This window comes from Zeugodacus cucurbitae, chromosome 4, assembly GCF_028554725.1.
Source record: "Zeugodacus cucurbitae isolate PBARC_wt_2022May chromosome 4, idZeuCucr1.2, whole genome shotgun sequence".
Lineage (NCBI taxonomy): Eukaryota > Metazoa > Arthropoda > Insecta > Diptera > Tephritidae > Zeugodacus > Zeugodacus cucurbitae.
Genome location: NC_071669.1, coordinates 43,484,365 through 43,509,099, shown reverse-complemented (window position 1 = coordinate 43,509,099; position 24,735 = coordinate 43,484,365). Strand labels below are relative to the sequence as shown.

Sequence of the window (24,735 nt, the reverse complement as noted above, 5' to 3'; positions counted from 1 at the left end):
CCTTTGTTACATGATTTATGCAATCTACAAGGGTAATATCATATTTTTGGTTGGCCTCCATACGAATATAGGGACTCCTTTAAAATTGCTCCCTGATAGTAAAATTTTAAATTTTGTATAATGTCCTGGTCAAAAAGTTCGATTTATGAAAGGAAATTTGTTTGAAATTTTCAAGTGTTCGAGTTATGGAGATCTTCGTTTTATAGAAGGTTCGAGTTATGGAAGTTCCACTGTATTATAATTACAAATAAATTCATGAATAAGTTAAAATATGAAATTTAATTTCCCAGCATTTTCAAGTGTGTCATACATATCTTTAAATATATTTCAAAAGCATGTACTTTTATTAAGAGCAAAACACCCTCAATGCAATACAACACATTGTTCCTTCGCTATGTAATTTCGTTTCATGACAACAACTGATCTTTTGGAGTTTTATTGCATCCAACTTCACACTTAAACTTTTTACCGTATATATTTGAACAGCTTAAGAAGTAAGGCTTTTTTTGAAAAAACTTATGTTAAATTTTTTGGAATAGTTTTTGTTTGCTGCCCTAACGAAGATCGAAAACAACATTTTCGGCATATTTTACTGTTTTACCATCAAAAGGAAATCAATCAAGCCGAAAAATATGTGATGTGTAAGGAGTAGAAAAATTTAGTTTTTCGTGTCATTTCGGCAATCTCAATCTTGAAGATGCACCACCTCCTGGAAGGCCTCTTGATATAATCGATACAAATCGTTGAATAACAACTAGAGAGATTGCTGAAAGTTTAAATTTGTCTAACGCGACAGTTCAGAAGCACATTAAACGTCTAGGATCAATTTCAAAGTTTGACATGTGGGTTCCTCAAGTTCTTACAGAACGAAATTTGTTTCGTCGCATTAATGACTACGATTTTCTTATCTAATGTCAAAGAAGTGATCCATTTTTGAAGCGGCCACTTTGAAAGCCAATAATCACCAAAACAAAGGTTATGTTGTCAATTTATTTCAAAGGGATCGTTAATTTTTAGCTTTTGCTCGACAATATCACGCTTTATATCAGCTGGAAAAATTGAGTGATGCACTCAAACAGAAGAAGCCAAAATTGATCAATAGAAAAGGTGTAGTGTTCCAGCAGGATAAAGCGTAACCTCACACAAGTCTGATGACTCGCGAAAAGCTTTTACAGCTTGAATGAGATGAGCATTGAAAATTGTGTGTGTGTGAAATCAATATCTTACCCGAAAGATGGTAAGAGGTATTGGACCAAATTGGAGAATATATATATTCATAAAACATTTTACACAATATTAAATCGTGTCTAAATTGCACAAAAAATACAAAATTACTTAGCAGACGATCCAACAACCCAAATAACAATTTTTTTAACAAGGATTGTACGATCGCACTATTAGTCTCTCAAACTAGCACGGATACGGATTTATATCCGGACGAGTATTGTCAACTCGACAACATACTTCAAAAGTACTTGTAGAGTATTATCAGTAAACTACTAAAACAACAATATAAGTTTGAGCATCTAATGCTTAGAATATCTCCTTAATTCTAATACTTCAAACTTTATCATCAGATCCTCAGATTTGGTTTCTTCTTCAGTAAATTTTATAAGCAATTATGTGACAAATTGGTACTACACTATATTCGGGGGCTTGACCGACCACGCGTAAAACATGTTAATTAAGGCTGTAAGTACACTTACCAAAGCACATTGAAAATGAGTTTAAAAATACCCCAGCCTGCATAATTATTTGTGTCAAAAGTTGTGACATCAGAAGAATTACGTTACCAACGCATTAGCGCACTACTTCATCGCTATATCGGGATGGTTGTGGCCTCCACAAACCAGTACTTTATTATTCCAGACTGAAGTCATCAAAAGTTCAGTGAACTACTTGTTAAACAAATACTCGTACACTTGTGGCATATGCATTTGTTCGTATATTTATAAGTTGTAGCTAATTGCATTTAATAACCATAAAATAATAAAGTATGTTTTTTAATTAACCGAACAAAGTTCGTTCTTTGTCGGGAATGAAAGACGTGATCAAGTTTTTGGTCTATGCCAAGCGAGGAATGCATGCATAAAATCTCCTCATGCAGCTTGAAACATTCCAGTTTACTGTGAATTCCGGTCACTATCAACAATAAACAACAACAAAAACAAAAAGCATTGCTAATAAGAAATTCTAAAATATTCTTTCACAAAAGTCGAGCAACGTGTCTGTGCTCGCTAGGTATACTAAATTTTTTCAGCTTTAAAATATTTGTACAGTGCTTGCATATGTTCACGTAAAAATATTTGTTTTGTTGTTGTGTTCTGAAAAATGTTTACTCAATTCATTAATTAAATGACTTAGCAACAGTTAGTACTACATATTATAGTACAAATGAACACACTTTAAAAAGAAGAAAACTTTTTAAAATGTTTCGATATGGCAACGAAGTTAGTTTATAAAGATCGCGACCCCGTTATTATTAAATACTTTGGGATGAGGTTCCGAACTCTAAAGATGTAGAACAACATTTATGCATTTATATTATGACTTCGTCTACTAAATCCTTTCAGGTCTTACTATAGACTCTCCGGAAACTGCGTAGATTTCTAACAACATCTTAATCAGTTTTAGGAAGTATAAACTCAAGGTAAAATATTGTACTCATTGTATTGTAGACGGTTCCGGCCCTATGCTTTTTAAATGAAGTTGGATCACTCATCAGGTGTTCGATATGTTCGCAACTTCAGTTAGTAATAGCTTGAAGGGATGCTTCTCAATTCGAAAGAAGCTGGTGATTATTTATTTCTAGCCTCTTCTGAGTTTTTGTGCTGTATGAATGACACAAGTTGGGTAAAAAATTGGTTAGTTGGTTTGATTGCACTGCTTATAGGTATCAAATACGGATCACCGTGACCCTCATGACTATATTGGACTATATTACAAAGTTCTTAAGTCGGCGAATGTCTATTGCAGTCACTTCGCTGGGTTCGTCGAAGGTGTGTATACTAAAGTGGTTTAATCTTAGTCTGGCGAATGCTTGGATGATTCTTCTTCGTCTTACTCCAAGCAACTTTGGCAACTAACGTCTGGCTTGAACCCTAATCTCACTGCATGTGTACCTACGGGACAATGACCAATAAGCACACCAATGATTGCGACGATATGGGCTTTCCTAAGAGACAGTAGCTGAAAGGACCGTTTTCGGCCCATTGTGGGCCAGAAAGTCCACGAAACTGCACAGCTGCTCGTTGTTGTCCAGTTTTTGGCGAGCTCACTCGAAGTCAGTGTCTCCAGCGTTTAAGCGCAAGTTGACGACTGTCCACCCGCTTCCAATCCGATGTCAATTTTGCTAAGGTAACTTCTCATGCATTCTGGTCCGCTCTGCAGTGATCTGGTCCGATTGCAAAGTAGTTTGAAGCTACTGATAAGAATGTTAGGCACTCCCTAACTAACCTAATTATACTAGTCTACTTGAATTATACCAGTTGTTTGTTCGCTTCGTAATTCCCTAAAGTTTAGAGAACCGTAGAAAGCTTATGCATACATACATGGATTGCACGCTTATTAATCGGCAACTGTAGCATATCTTGGCGAGTTCAATGGTTAAAAATACCAATACTAATATGTGTTACTGTTGTCTTTAATAAACTAAATATGTCTTTAGGTTTGAGGAGGATGTTGACACAAGGACGAAATTAAAATGCGATCAACGGGTCGAAATGCGTTTTTATTCGTTCATTTGACGATCATTGCGTATTACATCAGCCGATAAATTCGACGAAGTGGGTGCGACTGTCGCGTGAAAGTAAATATATTTTCACCAATTGATCAACGCAAATGTGATGACGTTGTTGCTACAAATACACCTGCATATGCACATCTAACCGCTTATGTATTTAAAAGTTGGCAATGACATATAACGGTTTGTTAGCAATACACAATGTGAAATCGCCGGCTCGTCACTATAAATAATGCTTACTTACAAGCGGCGTTGTCGAAAATATCCGTAAATCGTGCACTGGTCCAACAGGTGGCGACAATCCGATTAATAAACGATACATGTGAGTGTATGTGTGTACAGATCTCATATATCTCCAACTGCATGCTTAAGAATCATTTGTGTGATATTTTTTTATATTATGCACATATATTCATACATTTAGATATACATATGCATATGTATACATTTTTGTGTTCATTTAGTTTTATAGATTTTAATTAGTGCTGTGCATCTAAAATCAGTATTAATTAATATTATTATAAAATTACATATTCGCATATACATACATACTTACATATAAGCATATATACTCGTACATAGCTTAATTTTAAATAGGTTGTTCTTACCGGTTGCAGATTATGTTGTTCCAACTGGAGAGAAACAAGTTTATTTCGGTTGCTCAGGTGATCACGCTATTAGAATGCGGTATCATAACTGTAATTTCTTAATATTTGCATAAGCTATAATATTTGAAATGCAACACTTAAGTAGCTTACATCAGATCACATCAAAAATCTATATTCAGCATTGCATTTGAATAAGCATCATAAAAATGTAGCCGAATAGCTTATTTGGGATGAGCGCATATTTAGAGGTTTGTCAACGCGAGACAAATATTTTTTTAATCTAATTCCCGCAAATTCCATTATTATTGAAAAGGCTTGGTATAGGCGGTCAATTATTGGTTTTAAAATTATGCTATCTATATAAAAAATTATTTTTTGAAAATTGGAATTACTCTGTTCATCTTTCAGAACACAGTTTGATGTATATTTCAAGTTTGAACCAATCACTCCTCGCGATAATAATGCAAGGTCTAGTAAAAAAATCCTATATTTTTGCGTTTAATAAAATTTTTTATTTAGCACAGATAGAATGATCCAATTTATGCACCGTTTTATTCGACAACTTCCTCAACTTAACAATTGGTTGAGATTTTCTAGATAATGTCATAATCGATTTTTAAAGGCTTATCTTAAGGCGTATCATTCATAAACAACATCATTTGCTTTAGACAGGAGTAGGTAGTAATCACTTGGTGCCATTTCCCGACTTTTAGATGGATTCAAAAGAACCTCAAAAACACGCTTCCGGAGCTTTTGCTGCGTCACTATCGATATGTGGGCTTGGCGTTGTGTGATGGAACACAAGTCTTCTCCTGGGCGAATCTGGGCCATTAATTCCTTCAGACGGTCCCATTGTTGACCGTACAGGTTCTAATTAAGTTTGGTCGTAGGGGTATATATATATATATTTGGCGTAGGAACCGCTTTTAAGCGATTATAGCCGAATGCATCAGAACGCGCCACTCGTTTCTCCTTTTTGCTTTTTGGCGCCAACTGGAAACACCAATTGAGGCCAGGTCACTTTCCACTTGATCCTTCCATCGGAGTGAAGGTCGTCCACTTCCGCGGCTTCCTCCAGCGGGTACTGCATCGAACACTTTCAGAGCTGCAGTGTTTTCATCCATCCGTACAACATGACCTAGCCAGCGTAGCCGCTGTCTTTTTATTCGCTGAACTATGTCAATGTCGTCGTATAAATCATACAGCTCATCGTTCCATCGTCTGCGATATTCGCCGTTGCCAATGTTCAGAGGACCATAAATCTTACGCAAAACCTTTCTCTCGAAAACCCCAAGATCGGATGCTGACATCGTCCACGCTTCTGCACCGTAAAGTAGGACGGGAATGATGAGGGACTTGTAGAGTTTGGTTTTTGTTCGTCGAGAGAGGACTTTACTTTTCAATTGCCAACTCAGTTCAAAGTAGCACCTGTTGGCAAGAGTGATTCTGCGTTGGATTTCGAGGCTGACATTGTTGGTGTTGTTAGTGCTGGTTCCCAGATAAACGAAATTATCTACAACTTCAAAGTTATGACTGTCAACAATGACGTGGGAGCCCAGACGCGAATGCGCCGACTGTTTGTTTTATGACAGGAGATATTCGTCTTGTCCTCATTCACCACCAGACCCATACGCTTCGCTTCCTTATCAAGTCTGGAAAAAGCAGAACAAACGGCGCGGTTGTTGCTTCCTATGATATCAATATCATGGGGGATGGGGTCATATGTAAAAGTTCACGCAAGTGAGGAAAGTTTCTGATTGCCATTCGCTTGGGAGTGGCCAGGAACGATTCTTTTGCATATAACTCAAGCAGCTCACGACTTCCGATTTTAGACCAAGTATCCTCTGGTTAGCCAACAGACATCCGTTTGAAGGCGAGCTAAAGTGAGAAGGCGAAGCCCGCTTCTGCGGTTGTGCGTAGGGTTTGGGACCCACCACTTAAAAAACCTCCCCAATGAAAGACCGAACAGAGCCTAGGATGAGAAACCCAACTTTTGATGATGACCCCTGCAAACGTAAGGGTGTAGCTTAAACTCAATTACTATCTGTTAATCATTACTTGACCACCGTTTGCGCCGTCTCACCGAGATTCCACTAACACCGTTTTCGCTAGACATTTAGTAGACTACTTAGTATAACATTTCATATTCGGTATCTACGTAATTGGAAAAGACAAGAATTTTTATCCAACCAAGGACTCTCCACTCGACAGGTATTTTTTTTTTTTGGAAATGTTTTCTCTGCCCCTACAATAACAATAAAACAGCGTAACATCCAAATCTAATGTTCAGATCAATCGTGTTCACCTCTAATTTATCGCAAGTTTTGAAATTTTAAAAGTCTTGGAGTTCACCATAATTTGACAGAAGGGCTTGTTAATTATTGCATTCGGGTAAGTAATTTCGATGCGTAATGTTGATCCTAAATTATATTTTACTTTTTTACTCTATGAGTAATACATTTGTCATATCAAAGTCCAGTTATACTTTCAGTTACTAATTAATTGCCAACGCGTGCCATTTGTAACGCAGTAACGCTTATTGTGAATGTTGAGCATATAAACACATATATATGTACAAATGTATGTATGTATGTAATTTAGTATATTGGTGCGCAGTTAATAATAAATTAAATTAAATCAAATGTTAATGCGGCTAAATGTTTAATCATTCATATAAAAGTTACAAATTTACCAGATTGTAAACATAGTTTATATTCACAGTGGCATTCATGTAAACTACTAGTTGGTAAATATGTACATATGTATGTCTAATATGTATTAATCATGACACATAAAAGGTAAATTTTACTTTTGTATATTTGGTAGGTGACCACATTATATCCAAAGGCGTACTTTATATGACAGCGAGTTGTGTGAATGTGAATAAATGAATGCATAGAGCGTAGTATTAACCGCTACTGTATTAGCGTGAGTGCATTTACAGCTTATTTGACTTACTCAGAAAGTAGTTTCGTTAGTACTGCGCATTTTCAAAAATGTGTAAAGAATGCACATACAAACACAACAACGGCACATGTAAATTGTAACAAATAAATATTCGTGAAAAAATATTAAATTTTTCAGTAATAAACAATTTATTATTAATTTCTTTAGATTCAGCAATTGTTTACTGGTTATTTTTTTATATTTGCATATTTTTGTAATATTACGTGATTAGCTGTACATTTTTTAAAGGAGTGAGCTATATTTTTTTTTTAATTTTTTTTTTTTGTCAATGAAAAATGTCACTTCGAATGATGAATATTTTATATGTACATAAATGGATATAATATTGAAAATACTTACACTTATACTAATAACACAAATTGCTAGTTCCAGCAAGACACGTTTACAATAAGTTAAGAATAATCAACAAAATTCCTTTTTCCACCCTTGCACACTTATCCAATAAACATGTGTTTATCTTTATTTTTGACTAAAAAGTCAATAATTAGTCAGGCTTCTAATTATTCCGTTAAATAGAATCAAACTGACAATACTCCGTTCTAAATAAGTTAAAATAAAAGTTCGAAAGATTGGTCAACAGTTAGCCTATAACTATAATCGAGCATATATTAGGTCTAATAAAAAAATCTATTATTTTTCTGTCAAATTGAAGGGTTTATTTTGCACAGTTAGAAATATCCAAATATTCACCGGTTTATTCGTTGACTTGTTGACCTTTTATATACTACATATATTTTCATAATACCACTCTTATTGGCTATGTCCACCCAGACCCCTATATAATATTGACCAAAACTGGGCTCCTCTGGGAAATTGTTTCCTTAAATCGAAAGGATTCTTAGCCAATCCTAACAATCACATTCTAACCCCCAATAATGGCTTGATTCCCTTTTGTAACGTTAATTCGTATTGTACCAATACATCTAGTTTTATTTAAATGTATCCAACCATACTTAAATGGTTCCAAAATGTTTTTTTTAAGAATGTTTAGATCTTCAGTTTTCGAAACAGTACTTAGCTCACTGTCAGACTTAATTATTTACATTATTTTATCGATATTTTCAATAGTTGTCATCCCAGAGCCTGATACATTTTCGATATCAAAAATAAGAGAATGTTAGGGAGGAAAACAAAATGGCGCTTGATTAGCTCTAATAACATTTTTAACAACCCAGCTTCCGTTTTCGCTCTGATTGGAGAAAATCAGGTCGATTATTTTGTCAAAACCATTGTTACCATTTGGAATCAAAAAAACATCGATACATATACATATGTGACCTGGATCAATGTTTTTATACTCTCGCAACAAAGTTGCTAAGAGAGTATTATTGTTTTGTTCAAAAAGCGGTTGTTTGTCCGTCCGTCCGTCCGTCTGTACAAGCTGTAACTTGAGTAAAAATTAAGCTACCACACTTGTTTCTTGGCACCATAGGAATGCTTTCGAAGATGGGCACAATCGGATCACTGCCACGCCCACAAAATGGCGAAAACCGAAAACACATAAAATGCCATAACTAAGCCATAAATAAAGCTATGGAAATAAAATTTGGTACAACTTGGTCTGTATTATTTTCCTTACATCCACATCCATTACAATGATATGTTGTGAAAATAGGCCAAATCGGTTCACAACCACGCCTACTTCTTATATACCAGAACTTTGAAGTCGACCTGAATAGTTTACTTTACAATATGTACTGAAGATCCCGGAACAGAACTTTGCATAAATACTGCATTTATAGAGTAACAGCCCCTTTCTAAAAATTCCGAAATCGGACCATAGGTTTACAAGGCCCCCTATATCGATCATGAGGACCTCGGCGCTTCTAACCTAATATTAGGGTTTCCAACTTTCAATGTACTTCATACCACATACATATATGACGAATATGTGGGTAAAATTGTGTATTATATAATATTAAACAAATAAATTGGGAGAGTATAAAATGTTCGGTCACAACAGAACTTAGCCCTTCCTTACTTGTTTATTAATAATTCTTCACATATTCACTAATTTTTTACTTGAATTAACCCGAAAACTTCTATTTCGAAACACTTTATCCCACTGTCATGTGTTTTTTGTTAATGTATCTTGAATCAGCTTTTGCTCCTATCAATCAAAAAACAATAGAAATGGGGGTTGACATAAAAAGAGTGTTTCAGAAGTTGTACGAGGCTTTTATAAACATATATATATAAACAGCCTTTTATATATACAAACATTTTTTTCAACAACTTCAAAGTGAAGGGTCAGCCATGCTATAATTACTAAAATGTCATACTGATCATCCGGTTCCAAGGTCTTCATATGATCCCTAAGTCATTTAATATTTCAGAGAGCACTACCAAGGTTCTCCATGATAAGCATCTGTTGAATATATGTACATATATAAGAAAACATTGGCTGGATAAGAATTAGTTAAAGTTATTAATGAGAAAGTCATTACATTACAGTTATACTCTCGATATTTCATTCAACTGAACTATATCTGAACTATCAGCTTACCATTACTAGATGGTAACTACCATGGCTTAGATGGTAACTTAATTAATTCAGTTTTTAGATTGACAAATGGGGTCACTATTAGCGTATTTTAGTGAAGCGTAATAAAACTGAAATTTATGCACAACAACATATTTGAATGTCTACTCATCCACTGACCATGGCTATGAGTCAACGAAATTTCTATGAAATCACAACGCTTGGTCAATAAATCTTCGTTTGATCGTCCGTAATCGCAAGTCGTTTCACAGAAAATACTTATTTTTAGTTTTATTGCAAAAAGTCCGTGTGTTCAATGTTAATTATTACGAAGAGATACCTGCTCCAAATCCAAATATTTTTTTGTAACTATTACACTGTTATAAATTGTAATACACTTGTTCATCCTTAAGGTCAACGCGCCACGAGACAATCAACCAATTTGTTATTAATAATTATTACCGAATAGTGAGTAAGCGAAACGTGCCCAAAGTAAAAATATAATTTCCCAAGCTTGGCGCTTTTGTTAACATTTCTAGCTACTTGATTTCTGCTAATGTTAGCATGCTTGTCGAGCACGTTAACCCTCAACTAGAAGAATTCCAACTATGCTTACAATAACAAATAGTGTATTATTGTGAAATTGTTATGCAGAAAAAAGGTACAGATCTAGGATATAGACCAGTAATTACGAAATTACTAGAAGATTTGAGTATCCAATTCTGCACTGTCATCATGCGCAGAAAAAGATCAGCTTCGAAATTGGCGCGCGATCACTGAACTGGCATGAATGGATTGTGTCACTTCCCTACTTGGCGCTCGAAACACGCTCTCATCCAACCCTTAACCTTGTAGACGCTTTAATTAAAATGAATGAAGTGCCCAAAATTTGAGCATGAATGAACACCGTTGGTTCGTAGAAAAACCGCAGCGGCGTCTAGACGTCAAACGTATAGCTGGTGGATGCCTAGCAACAGTGATCGAGTTGGCCAGCAGCATTCCAACGATTTTTACGCAAATAACTAACTTTTGCCTCTGCGTATATTGTAGGTGTGTATACATATATGTACATATGTATGTTTGTGTGTTTGTATGTATGTAGGCATGAATGAACTAACACTTTTATTTGCCGACCGCTTTGTGTTTGTTATTATATCTGTGTTTAAAACAAAACAACAACAAAATCCACACTTGTTGGTGGGCTTGTTTCCTGTTCTTTGAGCTCTTCGCATTTTTTTAATGGCACAAAAGCAAAGCAACAGTGAAACCTAAAATAAAAAGTACAAACATGAAGATACAGTTTTTCGCAAATAAAATGATTTAATTGAAATTAATATTTATTTTATTATTAAAAATTTAATGAATATTTTCTTAAGAAAAAAATAAATTTCGCTTATAAAATTATTTCATATAGTTTCAGTTTATAGGTTATCAGTTTTATACAAGCCCAATTACTTTATTAATTTTATTGAAAACAGCTATTTAGTATTTCAGTTAATTGAGTTAACAGTGAATTCAGAAAAACTTATGAAATGAGTATATACAAGTTATAAGAATAACAATTTGAACTCATCTTCTGCATTGCATCAAAAACAAAATATTATGAAATTTATGTATAATGGAGCAACACTGTAGCCTAAACCACAATTGTTGATATGGGTTAACCACAAACGTTCTTGAAACTTACACACTTGCTGACATATAACTCTACACAATCATTCATACAAGCCATGCAGGAAATGCTTTATATTTTTCAGTGACCCAATTAACTCCAAATCACATAAAAACATAATCTTATATTATAAGCTTATAGAATATATGAAACAATAACAAACATTATACCAGAAATCCCAGATGCTGAACGAAAAAGTATCTATAAAAAATCAATTGAAAAATGTAATTTTAAAGAATGTATAAAAACTATAAAATATTAGGGGTTAACTCCTTCTTAATTGCTCGCATTTGTTCAGTACTACCAAAAAATCTATCTAAAGCCTTACTTTATTGCGAGTAATGCCGATTTTTCCTACAGGGTGCCATAACTGCAGATTAATGTGGGCGTATGTGTGTGAATGCGTCAGTGACTTTTGTTGTCGTCATGAATTCTTATGCAATGATGCTCGGTAACTCGACTACAATAAAAAAATGTTTAAATAAAAAAGTACAAAAAAATAAATACATATGTACATACTTGCATTTTGGATAATCTCATTCTCTGAATTAGAAATCAAAATCCCCTAATGCAGACTAAATACTAAGCATTAATCGCTACCAGAAATCAATTGGTATTTCCTTTGGCGTTTGCTTTTGCAGAACTGCATTTGATGATTAAAGAAATCCGCCGTCAAATGCCGGAAATGCCACATTAAACTTCGGTCAGTATTAAAAAAGAGTTTCATCGAATTTAGAAATTCATCACATCGAGATTAACCGAAATACTGATGAAATTCCAAACTTAACATAATGGTGTAAATCTGAAAGGAATGACTAAGCTCGGCTGCAGACGCCGTGTGATTGTTCTACATACCATTTAAATGCAGCCAATTTATTTATTTTTATTCTTTATTTCATGGAGGATAGTAATAATATGTTCCATTTTCATCCATATCTATGTAGCACGGTTATATATATTATAATTGGTTGAATATAGCCCTCAAATATAAAGTTTTCAAAAACAAATAAAATTTACCGGGAACTGCAAACGTTTGAATTCGAATGACATACATATCTGTCGGGTTCAATGGGATATGTGGCAATAGGACGTCTTCACCTTGCATTTTTCCAGTCAATATTGCTTAGAACACTCCAAAAAACTTTACCAAAAAACAACCAACATTATCAAAGGCATAGTTTACAATTCTATAAAGGATATACAGATAATCATTAATATGTGTATATATAACTAAATATTGGTATACTTAATTATAATATTAATTAAATCGATTCGTGTAAGTAAATATAGTATAATTTCGTTATTTTGCTTCCTCTTCCGCTCTCAACTTCCAGATATTAACACTATTCACCATAATTGTAACACTTTTTGTGAATGGTTCATTAGGAAGGAAACAGCTGACCAAAATGGGTTGCCATTATTTGTTTTCTTTAGCTTATTTGGGTAGTTATGTTTGAGTAGTTATGATTGATAATTTACAATGAACTTTTCTAATAAACTTATTATACATAATTATTAATGACATTCAGAAATATTAAAGTATTTAATTTTGCTAAAAGTTGTTTATTTTGAATATCTAAGTAATAAGAAAAGAAGAAAATATTCAAACTATTGTTTTACTGTTATGCCACCCCTTTCAATTGTATCAAATGCGTTAAAAGTCAACTCTGACTTTAATAAAAACAAACAAAAACATTTCAAGTTCTACCATTGGGTGTGTGAGAGGGTAATGTTTATTAAAAAATATGGATTGTGGAAATGAACTTTGCTGTTTCATATTAATTTAAGTACACTGTAACTTCCATATCACAGTTTTTATACGTTTAAACAACTTATTGCGTCTAGCAGGTTACCAAAAAACATTTGAAAGTGTTGTTTATGTTAGAATACCTTTGCAAAGTGTGCTTTCTACAAGTGTTTACACATGCACACCCGCCTCCAACCACCCACAAATTATTAAGCGAATATACAACACGCACATTTTATTTGTGACGCAGCAGCAATACCATTGTTAATGGCTTCGAATTCGCAGGTTGGAAAAATTGTGGTCGTCGTTGCACTCACATTATTTCTCTACTATTTCTTTTGGGTATCCATATTGCCGTTTATGTTAATTGACGAAGGTGAGCGGAGTGATGGCAGTGATAACGATTTTTATGTGATAACTAAAGGCCTAGGCGGTCCTTTTGTATTCCAATTGATGTGAACTGATGTCAGTGAGCATATGTATGGAATGTGAACACTTTAATTCGATAAAAGCAAAACAGATGCATGCATAAAAACTCCATTTAAAGTGTATTTCTTTTCTAAATTAACATATTATGAACATATTACAACTTTTATTGTATCAATATAAAGTTTTATTATTTTATTGCGCTATTTATAGGTAACTTCATACATTCGTTATTTCCGCCACTTGAATATGCATTCATATTTCCCGCTGCTTTTGGAGTGATATTTCTTGGTGGAATATCAATTTACACGCTGTATCACATTTGGGATCATATTTGGGATAGGAAAACTATTTTAAATCGTGCGTCATTAGCTGCTGTTAACTCGTAAATTAAAATAAAAATAAACAAACAGTGAATAGCAAATAATTGTGAACCGCGTGGCTGGTTCATAAGGTTATCTAACATTGGCACACTACTTCTCGATCGGACTTTATCAGCGCAAATTGCATACTTAAAGTTTCGACAAATACCTGCAGTTAGTGTATTGAACTGCTATAGTGCGAACGTGCAACCATAATGCCGTCGTGGCTAGTAATAGGTGTTTCAGGTGTAACATGTGGTGGTAAAACAACCTTGGCTCATCGCTTGCGGGACTACTTTCAACAGTCACGCGGTGGTTCTCTGTGGAATACCCCCTACATTGTCGGTGATGTACAACTTATATCGCAAGATGATTACTTCCTGCCAGTCTTCGATTTACGACACAAGTGGAATGAAAAGTTGAACGTGATAAACTTCGAGCTGTTAAGCTCACTCGATATGAAACAGATGCTCTCCGACATAGCATGGACAATGAAAGGACGTAATTTGGCTACTGATCCAATGGAATATGTTGATTATATAAACGAAATGTCCATGTCGACGAACTTCGAGCATTATGGGCAACCAGTTACGCAACATATGTACCATCCAAATAACTATAAAGTTAATCAATGTGGCTTGACAGCGCGACATCAAAATCAACCACAATATCAACACAACCAATATCAACATCATCATTGCCAACAACATCAACATCATGGACACATTAATTTAAATGCTAATGCCGCACATTCTTCCCACATTATGCGTATTAATTCACAATTGGCGCATATGCGTGACAACAAAATCAATCTGCTTATCATAGAAGGCTTTACCATATTCAATCAGCCGGAATTGTTAACATTATGTAATATTAAATTCCATTTTCATTTGCCCTATGAAAAATGCTATGAACGTCGTCAGAAACGCACTTATGATCCACCTGATGTGACGGGATATTTTGAAATATGTGTATGGCCACATTATGAGAAGAATTTCAACGAGATCCGCGATCGACAGGATATTACCTTCCTAAATGGTGAATTAAGCAAAGAACGCATTTTCAAATTTGCGCTGCAAAAGATAGCCAACTACTTTGAGGAACGCTGTGATGTAGCCTGTCCGCCACCACAAAAGCTGCTAGGCATACCGAGTTGTTTGGCAAGTGGCCACATGGGTAATGAGAGTTGTGCTAGCAGTAGTACACGTTTAGTAGCCGGCATTAGTGGTAATGTGTCCAAAACCAGCCCTATGGAACAACAGTAAACTAATGGGGGGGAATTTATTTTGAAATTCTCTAGTATAAAAGCTTATTACAATTGTAAAAATTTTCTAAAATTTACATTAATTTATTACTATTACTAATGCACCGAAATTTTACAATGTAAGCATGTTGTTTAAGAAATGAGCGACCAGTTTCTAGTTTTAATAAAGTTGCAGGCTTTTTGAATATACAAATTGTAAAAACTCCCAGATTTATACGGATTGTATATGTATGTATATTAAAGATGAACCATCGTACCTTGTACTCACTATGTAATTTTGCGTACAAAAATATTAAATAATTCTGATCTATGTAAATAAACTATAAATTATTGAAAAGATATGTGAATAAAAAATTATATTATAGTGGATATAACAAAAATCGATTTGTTTTTTTTTATTATTATATTTATCTAATCAAGAACACTTAATCGCTGCGAATTATAGCTATTGTGCGTATTGAATTTTTTTTTTTTTTGCAGTTGTGTGGATGAAGCCGGTACTTATACAAATTCCACTTAAATATTTCTCTTTTTTCCATATTTACCTTATCTCTGCGCATATAAGCCCGCCAACTTGAATTTCGTAATATAACACTTACGTATTTGTCTCTAATAATGTTCTGTTTATTAATCTCGTCTGAATTATAAATATTTCATATTTTTATTGGTTTGCTACACTTGTAATTATTATCCAATACATTGCGAAATTGGTTATAATTGTATATATATATATATTTGTTTAAACTTGCTATCATACGATTTTTTTTGTTATTATATTTGTATAAAGTGATCATACTACAATGGTATTCAATTTCAATGCATGCCCTTACTAATGTATGTATGTATGTATATTTAGAATCTACTAAATTAATTGTTTTCAGTTTACATACATATTTATGTATGCTGAGTGGGGTGACTACGACTTAAATACAAACATTTTGTTAATTATTCAGTTAAGTTTCTAGTGCTAGTATGCTTTATAACAATTATTGTATATATGTTTGTATGTAGATGTATGCATGAGTGTATAATCATGTAATGTAGTTTTATATGCGAGTCTTGCGCATAAGCTGTATAAACACCAATTACTTGGTCAAAAAGCGACTGCAAAACAACACGACTTGGATGACGATGAAAATGGTGACGTAGCCAATACTTGTATTAGGCGTAATTGCTTTTCCATTTTATTTCTAATGCAGTAAAAACTAGCAATTATTTTGCGTTTGTTATGATTATTTTTGCAATTGAATTGTGGATTTTTCAGATTCAGATTCAAATTTTCAACACTTTCACGATTTACAAATGTACGTTTATAACTCGCTATGACAAAATTATGTTTGTAAGTATTCGATTTCGACGTGCACTTATGTTTAACTATGTATCTGTGTGTATTCTAGTAGTTAAGCTTTATGTATTAGTCAATAATTTCAGTTTTTACTCCGCACACTGCTTGCATGTATGACGAGAAGTGTCAGTTTGCTTTCCACTTACAACGCATCCCAGTCGATTTGATTGTTGTAAACTTCCTCTTCTAACCATATCGAATAGTTTTCCTTGAAGTAGTCGGTCAATTCTACTTTGCGATCCCACCAGCCCGAGTGTCCGAAGAATGCAAAATCTGAGTGTGACAGTATTTCGTCGCTGGGAAAACCGCCTTCGACACCATAATCATTTAGCTGTGTGTGTCCGTTGCCACCACCGCCCGTACCGCCACTGCCGAAGCCATTTGCCTCATTTCCACCACCACCCATATTATTACCGCCTCCTGCGCCCGCTATATTTCCCGCTGAATTATCTGAATTGCCGGAATTACCATTATTGCCACCAGCACCACATTTCTGCGTAGCTTCCGGATAGCGCCGCAAATTGAAACGATCTACGCAGGCACGCAGCGTACACTCCTCAGCCTGAAAATCCCATGGACGCGACTCCAAGTCATTTCCAAAGGCCCAATCATCGTTGAGACGATGTCTTACCTTTGCATAAATGGCACTCATTGTCTTCATGTTCGATTTGCGCCATTGGCGTCCGAGATATTTGGTTTGCATTTTCAGCAGCTTCAATACATATAACTGCATCATGGCATGGCGCACCTTGAGTGTTTTTTTGAGTATAGGAGCCGATTTGAAGACGACTAACATCATAACGCGCGAGTGTTTCCACTTAATTAACTTATTAAGTATGCGTAAGAGATTGATGCAGGAGAAAACGTTACGCCACGAATAGTATGGCTTGTCGGCGGTTTCACCGCTATACACAAAGCTTTCGCCCGAAAGATCTGGCTGTTCCCCAATTACACAGGAAGGGAAATCCAAGAGTGGTATGGTGTTTTTCATGCCCACATATTCGGTGATTGTTTGATTGAAGAACTTCAGCACCAGAGGTATACAATTGGCGAATACAAGATGCTGTGACATAAATTCGAATTGGTATATGTGATTAATTTTGAAATGCTTCAGATACAGCAAAATGATAGCGGACACTGCTTTAACAATTATCTCCTTATGTCTACTCATGTCAACAGTTAGTTTCTGCGAGTCTGTTATTGGCATTTTCTTCGGTAAGACGTCAGCCATTATATTAATGCTTTCCGTTTTCGATTTCGAAGTGGGCGACGCAGCCAATAAAACTTTCAAGAGGGCTATCATGTATTGCGGCAGATTAGGCAGTATTGCCTGATAAAGTACTTCGGCGGGATTTAATGGAATTTCGTCCTCTTGTGTAGAGATCGGGTTTCGTGCGATTTCTTCTTCCTTCTTTATTTGCACATCAGCGAGACTCACATACATGTGACGTCGCAAAGTCTGAACACCCTCATGTATTGGTTGTGGCAGTCCGGCAAGACTCTCGTGATCATCAATCAACGAGTAACCAATAAATTTATTTCGCGATATATCCAAGAATTGATCAATATCCTTTTGCCTTACTTTCGGTGTCCATGGCAAACGTGTTGTTACCTGTACAGGTAGTACTGGTGGTGGCTGTGAGAAGCTCGGCTGATTATTAGGGTTCGCAGTGTTTGAAGATGGATCATCGAACTGACGATAGAACTGGGAAATGTCTTCTTCTTGATTTCCATTTCCACCATTATTGCTCGGTGGTGTACTTTCATTACCAGCTGTTAGTTCCATGTCCATTTGCTCTTGCTCATCCAGAAAACGTTGCTTCATCAAAGATCGCCTGAAAATCGGAAGTTAATAACGAATAAAATAATTTAATGAAATCACATCTAACCTGAATGCATTTCGTTTGGGATTTTGGTTATCCAAAATGTCTGTAGCAGTCGCTGGTGGTGAGCTGGCGCGCATATTTTTCGTGACTTCCAGTGTATCCTCAGTAACAGGCTCAAGCCCTGCCTTGACGCGATATTCATTTTTGAGGTTTTTCAACTTCTCCATACCACCTAAGCCCAGCAATGTTATTTTCCACAACAGTAACACAACTTTTTTCATGGGAAAGTGGGGTGCGGCGCCACTACAAAAACGAGTTATCATGCCTAAAAGTTTAACAGCAAGCAATTCGCCATCAGGTAGTGGGCTATTTATTTCTTGTATGAAGGCTTCGGCAATATTTTTATAATCCTCGCTTCCCTTATCATACTCATCTCGTATGGTTTCCGCAATTATATACAATACCGAAAGTATTACTCGCAAGTCGGTCGAGTCTACCAAAGTAACATTCGTGATTTTAACAGCAACAATATCAGGAGAGCAAGCGCTCTCTATTTCCATGTTAAGTAGATCTATAAAAGATGAAAAAACTCCCAACTCATATAATACAATCACGTTGTCTCTTGTGATCTGATGTTGTTCTTCATCAGACTGAACTTCAGCCCAACATCCTTGTGCCAAATAGAGTATGCAACGCGCTGCCTGCATTCGAAACGCTCGACTTGAAACTTCCAGTTGATCGATCAACTTCATTATAATACTGCGCTGTGATGAGTTGTCTTGTTTTTGCCAATTAGGTGGCAAATCATACATTTCCATTTGATCTTCGAATGCTTTAACATTTTGTTGGAGCTCATTAAATTCTGTGTAACTGTAGAGCTCTGCAATTTCGTTTTGATAAGTATCAACATCAGCATAAACAAAATCCAAATCAGGCCCATCACAATTTCCATCAACATCATGCGTGTCCTGCTCGAAAGAGTTATTTATAGATGACAACATCATTTGGAAAAATTTCTTAGCAACGTCGTTGCACCTCTGACAAAAATACCGCTCGATTGGCTACCAGAATGCAGATGAAGCAGAATGATAGAATTAAAATTTATCTGAAATTAATAAGCACATTATTAAGACTAACTAAATAACTTTTTTTTCTGTATTTACAGCAAACTTTTAATTATTTCCAAATTGTATTGTCAATACGAGAACATAAAGCGTTGTTGTTGTTTAAATACTAGCTGAGTTCTCTTTAGTTAAGCTTTTGCTTTACACAAATTCCTCGAAGGAGTCCGCCTAAGATCTTTCTTCCAACATTGCAAATTACTAATCCTGTTATTTCTCCAAACTTATGAGTTATTATTTTTTTGAAGATTTTATTGCATTCCTTTTGGAATAATACAAAAATAAATTTCCTTTCCCAGACAATTTTTGTCTGTATGACGGAAAATTTTCTTTGACAATCGATACTTTCCACAATACAGTGTATACAGTCTTTACAAAAATTACGGGTAAAATATTGCCCATTTTTTTATAAAGTTAATTTAAATGAAAAGTGAAAATAAGTTAACGGGACATTAAAAATGTGTGTGTTGTTAGGTTAATCAGAAGAAACTGCACCATTTCATTCCAATCTCCAGTTTGTCCGCAATATAATGGACGTATCGTCATAAATTAATTTCCAAATTAACCAAAAAAGTATTGTTTTCTAATGCAACTCTGTTGTGGATCTCAATATCAGCTGATGTAACAATGACAAGGCCAAACACAATTTGGGTTTTAAAGTAAAAAATATTGTTTTTAAAGCCGGTTATATATTAATTCTTTATTGGAGATAAAAATCGTAAGTAATCTATTTGATTTTACTTCTGTAGATATACGTAATCACTATAATTTCAATATTTATGCCGGTTGTGAAAGTATTATTCGCATAAAAATAATTAAACATATGCATTCATATATATATAAAATGGTAATGAATGTGAACTTTGTACCGGACAAACGAAAAATAACTATATTATACAGAATTTAGGTGTGCTTTTGTTTATAGATAACACTTATAATTTTCTTAGTCGATAGTATAAATAAATTATCTTTTTTTGTTTAACGCAGAAGTGAGTACATATTTACTACACATTTCACAATTCTCATGGCTACTTTGCTGCACTTTTTTATTGGAGCGTTTGTCACCGCACTCGGGACTTATTACTACTACAACCATCACGTACAAGTAAATGAATAAATCACATTCAGAAGTTATAGTAAATATTAAAAGTCTAACCGTTTGAAGCATTAAGAACTAGGACATATCAATAAATCGGTAATGCAAAGCTATATAATATATATTTTATGACCAAGTCTGCTTGCAAACATAAAGTGCTTCGTCATTCTATGTGGTGCTACATATAATATATGTACATATAAGGGACCATATTTTCTTTAAATCCAAAATATTTGCTAGTTTAAATATGATCAAAATGAAAAACCTATAATATTTATGCCGAATGCCTAATTTTATAAAAATATGCCTGCATATAAACCAATTTTCTGTTGGTAATATATCTAAAGGAATAAGCAATGGTTTAAAAAATTTTAAGGGGAAATATATGTATATGTTCTGCTCAGTTCTAAACGAACATTGAGCAATATCTATAATGCATGTTATATGGAAATCATATTAATATAATGGTATTGACACAAATTATAGTACATTTTAATATTCAAATTTGTTCTGAATTCTACTGTTGGTTGAAAAATACATAAATCGTAAATTATTAACTATAAGACAACGATATTTAAAAAAAAAAGAGCTCAAGGTCACATCCTCTCATAAGCTCAATGAGGAAAAATCTACGCATAATTCGCATACAATGGTATTGATAAAACAAAAATTTATTTATTTATTAATTATTAAAATACTATTATTACCCAAAGAGTAAAAAAGTGTCTTATCGGTCAATTAATTGTACTATTGTCTTAGTTTATTTTTAGATGAAATTTCACAATTTTTGGCATATTCTTTATATTTTTTTTTTTATTAAATCCGTTTCTTCATTAATTTGACGTATGCTATGTTTTGACAAATTGATAATTTATTTTTAATAATTCATATAACTATTTATCATTGTGATTTTTTGGAACATTTTTAAAATCCGCATAGCTCTTTTGATACATATATATATATAGAAATATATATGTACAATTTTATACATATGTATATCTTTATTCCTTATCAGTCAACAGCTTGAGAATGAAACTATTATTAGAATACATATGTACATATGTATATATGTACGTATTACATATACATACGTCAGTGTTTTTCAAAATTTTATCAAGCTCCTAATCATTTGGCGACCATGAATTTGCTTATTTTTGAGTACACTAATAATCGATAAGTTGTTATGACTGTGAAAACAACAACTTCTGTCCATAGCAATATAACCGGCATGGAGAAAATGTGAAGGCTACTTTTACTTTCACCGGTCTAAGTAATTCTCTTAGGTGCAATGCAGAGTTAAAAGTCACAATGTATTGTGATTATGATTAAAGCAAAGAAAATTTAATAAGTAATTATATCTTTTTGCATTTGCAGTAGCAATGTCTTACAACAAATTGCATAAAATTGGTCAATCGGTCATTTCTCTCAAGTTTTTGCACTCTGCAAGACTTCAACTACAACAACAACAACTGCGTCAAGTGCAACGTAGTTACAGTCAGTTTAGCTTAAATCAGCAATCTATAACACCATTTAATACATGCAGTTTGCCAAATAATAAACGGCTATGTGTAGTGTTGTTGCCGATTACTGGAGTTAGTTGCGCCGCTGCCTCACAACTTGCAAAATCAGAAAATGCCCCATCATCGTCTACCGGTGGTCACCGTCCAGAGGTCGATGATGTGAGTAATCGTTCAAAAACACAAACAAAATGTACTGTGCGCATCTGAAACTGAAATATGTACAGTTACAAATATTCATACATTGTTTAAAATTTTTAACTACTATCACTACTACCACGCGCTCGAAAACACCTAGTAAACCAAAAATATAGAAATTTCGTATTTAAGATTGCAACAAAAATTCGTTTAGGAATAATATTTAAATTATAAACTGAAAAAATATGACCTTTTGAAAAACTATTCCATTTCCAAAAACTATTCTTTAAAATTATTTATTATATATATATACGTTTCTGCATATTCATGTATCTGAGATCAAAATTATTTTTAAGGGGGAATATTATTCTGAATTATTTCCTTACAGACCGTGAGTGTTTATTGGGTGTTAATTCATTTAGATACATGTTTGTATGTATATGTATATGTGTGTTCAAAATAACACCTGTCATGTCGACTTGAGTACCCATAAACAACCACCACACTTACTGAATTGATTTTTAATTCTCTTTATAAAATATTAACGCTTCATAATGTACATGTGCAACAGTCAAGTAGTCACAATATTGTGATCAAGAACTTACAGAACTATACATACATATGTATGTACATATTTGTCTAGTTCGGACTTTGTAGTGCTTAGTTTACTTTCGCAGGGCTTGCATGTTTGTATCTATATTAGTACTTAGATAAGTCTATACATATGTATTTATGTACGTATGTCTGTTTGTGCTCAATAACGAAATAATTGCTACATTCTGATTTGCTGCTAACGGTTTAATACTAATAGGCTTTGTCACATACGTTTTTCATAATAGTTTCGTTTTGCCTGTGCCTTAGTACGGTTGACTCCAGCTATTACTCTTACTTTAACGATCATTTCAGATTGACAGCAACAACATGTCAGGTCCAGATCCAAAAAGCGCTAAGACAATTTACGAATTCACCGTAAAAGACACGCATGGTAATGACGTGTCCTTGGAAAAATACAAGGGCAACGTTGTATTGGTCGTCAACATCGCCTCGAAATGTGGCTTAACCAAGAACAATTACGCCAAGTTAACCACTTTATTGGAGAAATATGAGTCACAAGGTTTGCGCATTTTGAATTTCCCATGCAATCAATTCAACTCGCAGATGCCGGAATCGGACGGTGAAGCTATGGTCTGCCACTTGCGTGATGCCAAGGCTAACATTGGCGACGTATTTCAAAAGGTATGTCTGCCATTATTTTTGGTTTTAAATGTTACTTTTTCACATCAAGGAAAATCTATAGCCATTTTAAATAATATTTAGCTGATTTATATCAAAACATAGCATTTGAGTTTGTTAATTGTGATTTGTAAATATTTTATTAAATATACATATGAATGTATAAACAATAAGATTTCGAAAAACTTGAAAGTATTGTCAGTTCATTGTACGGTATTCCTTCAATTCCTTCTTCCTTTTCCTTCCTTTTATTCAAACGTTGTTTTGATTGAAACCCTTACTGTTTTTCAGGTTGACGTAAACGGCTCCGGTGCCTCACCACTTTACCAATTCTTGAAGCACAAGCAAAGTGGCACACTCGGCAGTGCTATTAAGTGGAACTTCACTAAATTCCTTGTAAATAAGGATGGTGTACCTGTGGACCGTTATGCTCCCACAACCGATCCAATGGACATTGCGAAAGATATCGAAAAGTTACTTTAAGTTCACATCGATTTTGTCGAAATTAATCTTGATTGTTAATCATATACAACTTATTTAAAATAAGTAAAAATTACGCATTAATCTACATTTCTATGTGCTCTGTGCTATATAACCAATGCAGACATTTAGTTTTGTGTTATTTTGTGCTATTTGTGCGCTATAATTATTGTCTAAACCAGTGATTTAGAAAAGTTTGTCATTCACTTTTATTTTGTTGAATTGCAAATAAAAATAAATTATTACAAAAAAAGTAAACAAAATATTTTGTTTTTACATTAGCGTGTAGAGCCCTACACTGCGGCCACTGATCTATTTGAAATGCAAAACACATTTCCGAAATTATCGCATTGTAATGTTTGTCTTCGAGGTGCGTGGCTGTGTGTTTTATAGTTTGGCTTGCGCCACAGAATATATACAAGTTCAAAACAGCAACAGTGGTCGCATATAAAAGTGCATCACGTACTCCAACACATACATACATACATATATGCACATTATTATGAATGTATGTATACAGAAGTGACGAACATTAACCTTTCGCATCAACTTACTGTAATTTACTACGGGGAATACAACGAATTTTAGTTCACCTCTTGATATTTTTGATTTTGTGTATTTTTGGCATAATTTGCGAAACCGTAAATTTAAATTCAAAAGAATAAGATAACACAAATAAAATCCTATGAAATGTGTAATTGCTTGGACA

The 24,735-nt window shown here is 34.2% G+C and overlaps 4 protein-coding genes across 6 annotated transcripts; 3 read left to right on the top strand and 1 right to left on the bottom strand.

Moving 5' to 3' along the window:
• The first annotated feature begins 13,162 nt into the window (after nt 1–13,162).
• On the top strand, nt 13,163–14,033 carry LOC105221150 (uncharacterized). Its single transcript, XM_011197895.3, has 2 exons — nt 13,163–13,594; nt 13,858–14,033. Exons 1-2 carry the CDS (start codon nt 13,486–13,488, stop codon nt 14,031–14,033), a joined length of 285 nt encoding a protein of 94 aa, XP_011196197.1. The 5' UTR covers nt 13,163–13,485.
• Nucleotides 14,034–14,219: 186 nt separating this feature from the next.
• LOC105221151 (uncharacterized) lies at nt 14,220–16,808 on the top strand. The gene has a single exon (XM_011197896.3). It carries the CDS (start codon nt 14,222–14,224, stop codon nt 15,269–15,271), a length of 1,050 nt encoding a protein of 349 aa, XP_011196198.1. The 5' UTR covers nt 14,220–14,221; the 3' UTR covers nt 15,272–16,808.
• LOC105221152 (striatin-interacting protein 1 homolog) lies at nt 16,267–19,915 on the bottom strand. The gene is made up of 3 exons (XM_011197897.3): nt 19,605–19,915; nt 18,505–19,546; nt 16,267–18,450 (listed from the first exon to the last, which is right to left on the bottom strand). Exons 2-3 carry the CDS (start codon nt 19,443–19,445, stop codon nt 16,758–16,760), a joined length of 2,634 nt encoding a protein of 877 aa, XP_011196199.1. The 5' UTR covers nt 19,446–19,546; nt 19,605–19,915; the 3' UTR covers nt 16,267–16,757.
• Nucleotides 19,916–20,126: 211 nt separating this feature from the next.
• LOC105221153 (uncharacterized) lies at nt 20,127–24,289 on the top strand. Of its 3 annotated transcripts, none has more exons than XM_029046219.2 (4): nt 20,128–20,280; nt 20,550–20,667; nt 23,220–23,549; nt 23,838–24,289. In XM_029046219.2, exons 2-4 carry the CDS (start codon nt 20,587–20,589, stop codon nt 24,027–24,029), a joined length of 603 nt encoding a protein of 200 aa, XP_028902052.1. In that variant the 5' UTR covers nt 20,128–20,280; nt 20,550–20,586; the 3' UTR covers nt 24,030–24,289. The 3 variants fall into 3 exon arrangements, with proteins under 3 accessions (XP_011196203.1, XP_028902052.1, XP_011196200.1); XM_011197898.3 differs by lacking the exon at nt 20,550–20,667 and adding an exon at nt 22,033–22,337 and having other exon boundaries at nt 20,150–20,280; XM_011197901.3 differs by lacking the exon at nt 20,550–20,667 and having other exon boundaries at nt 20,127–20,280.
• Nucleotides 24,290–24,735: the final 446 nt, after the last annotated feature.

Coding starts and splice junctions, on each gene's coding strand:
- LOC105221150 (XM_011197895.3), top strand. CDS start 13,486: ATGGCTTCGAATTCGCAGGTTGGAAAAATTGTGGTCGTCGTTGCACTC. Junction 13,595..13,857: donor GTTTATGTTAATTGACGAAG/GTGAGCGGAGTG, acceptor CGCTATTTATAG/GTAACTTCATACATTCGTTA.
- LOC105221151 (XM_011197896.3), top strand. CDS start 14,222: ATGCCGTCGTGGCTAGTAATAGGTGTTTCAGGTGTAACATGTGGTGGT.
- LOC105221152 (XM_011197897.3), bottom strand. CDS start 19,445: ATGATGTTGTCATCTATAAATAACTCTTTCGAGCAGGACACGCATGAT. Junction 18,451..18,504: donor CCCAAACGAAATGCATTCAG/GTTAGATGTGAT, acceptor TCCGATTTTCAG/GCGATCTTTGATGAAGCAAC.
- LOC105221153 (XM_011197898.3), top strand. CDS start 22,038: ATGTCTTACAACAAATTGCATAAAATTGGTCAATCGGTCATTTCTCTC. Junction 22,338..23,219: donor ACCGTCCAGAGGTCGATGAT/GTGAGTAATCGT, acceptor CGATCATTTCAG/ATTGACAGCAACAACATGTC. Junction 23,550..23,837: donor TTGGCGACGTATTTCAAAAG/GTATGTCTGCCA, acceptor ACTGTTTTTCAG/GTTGACGTAAACGGCTCCGG.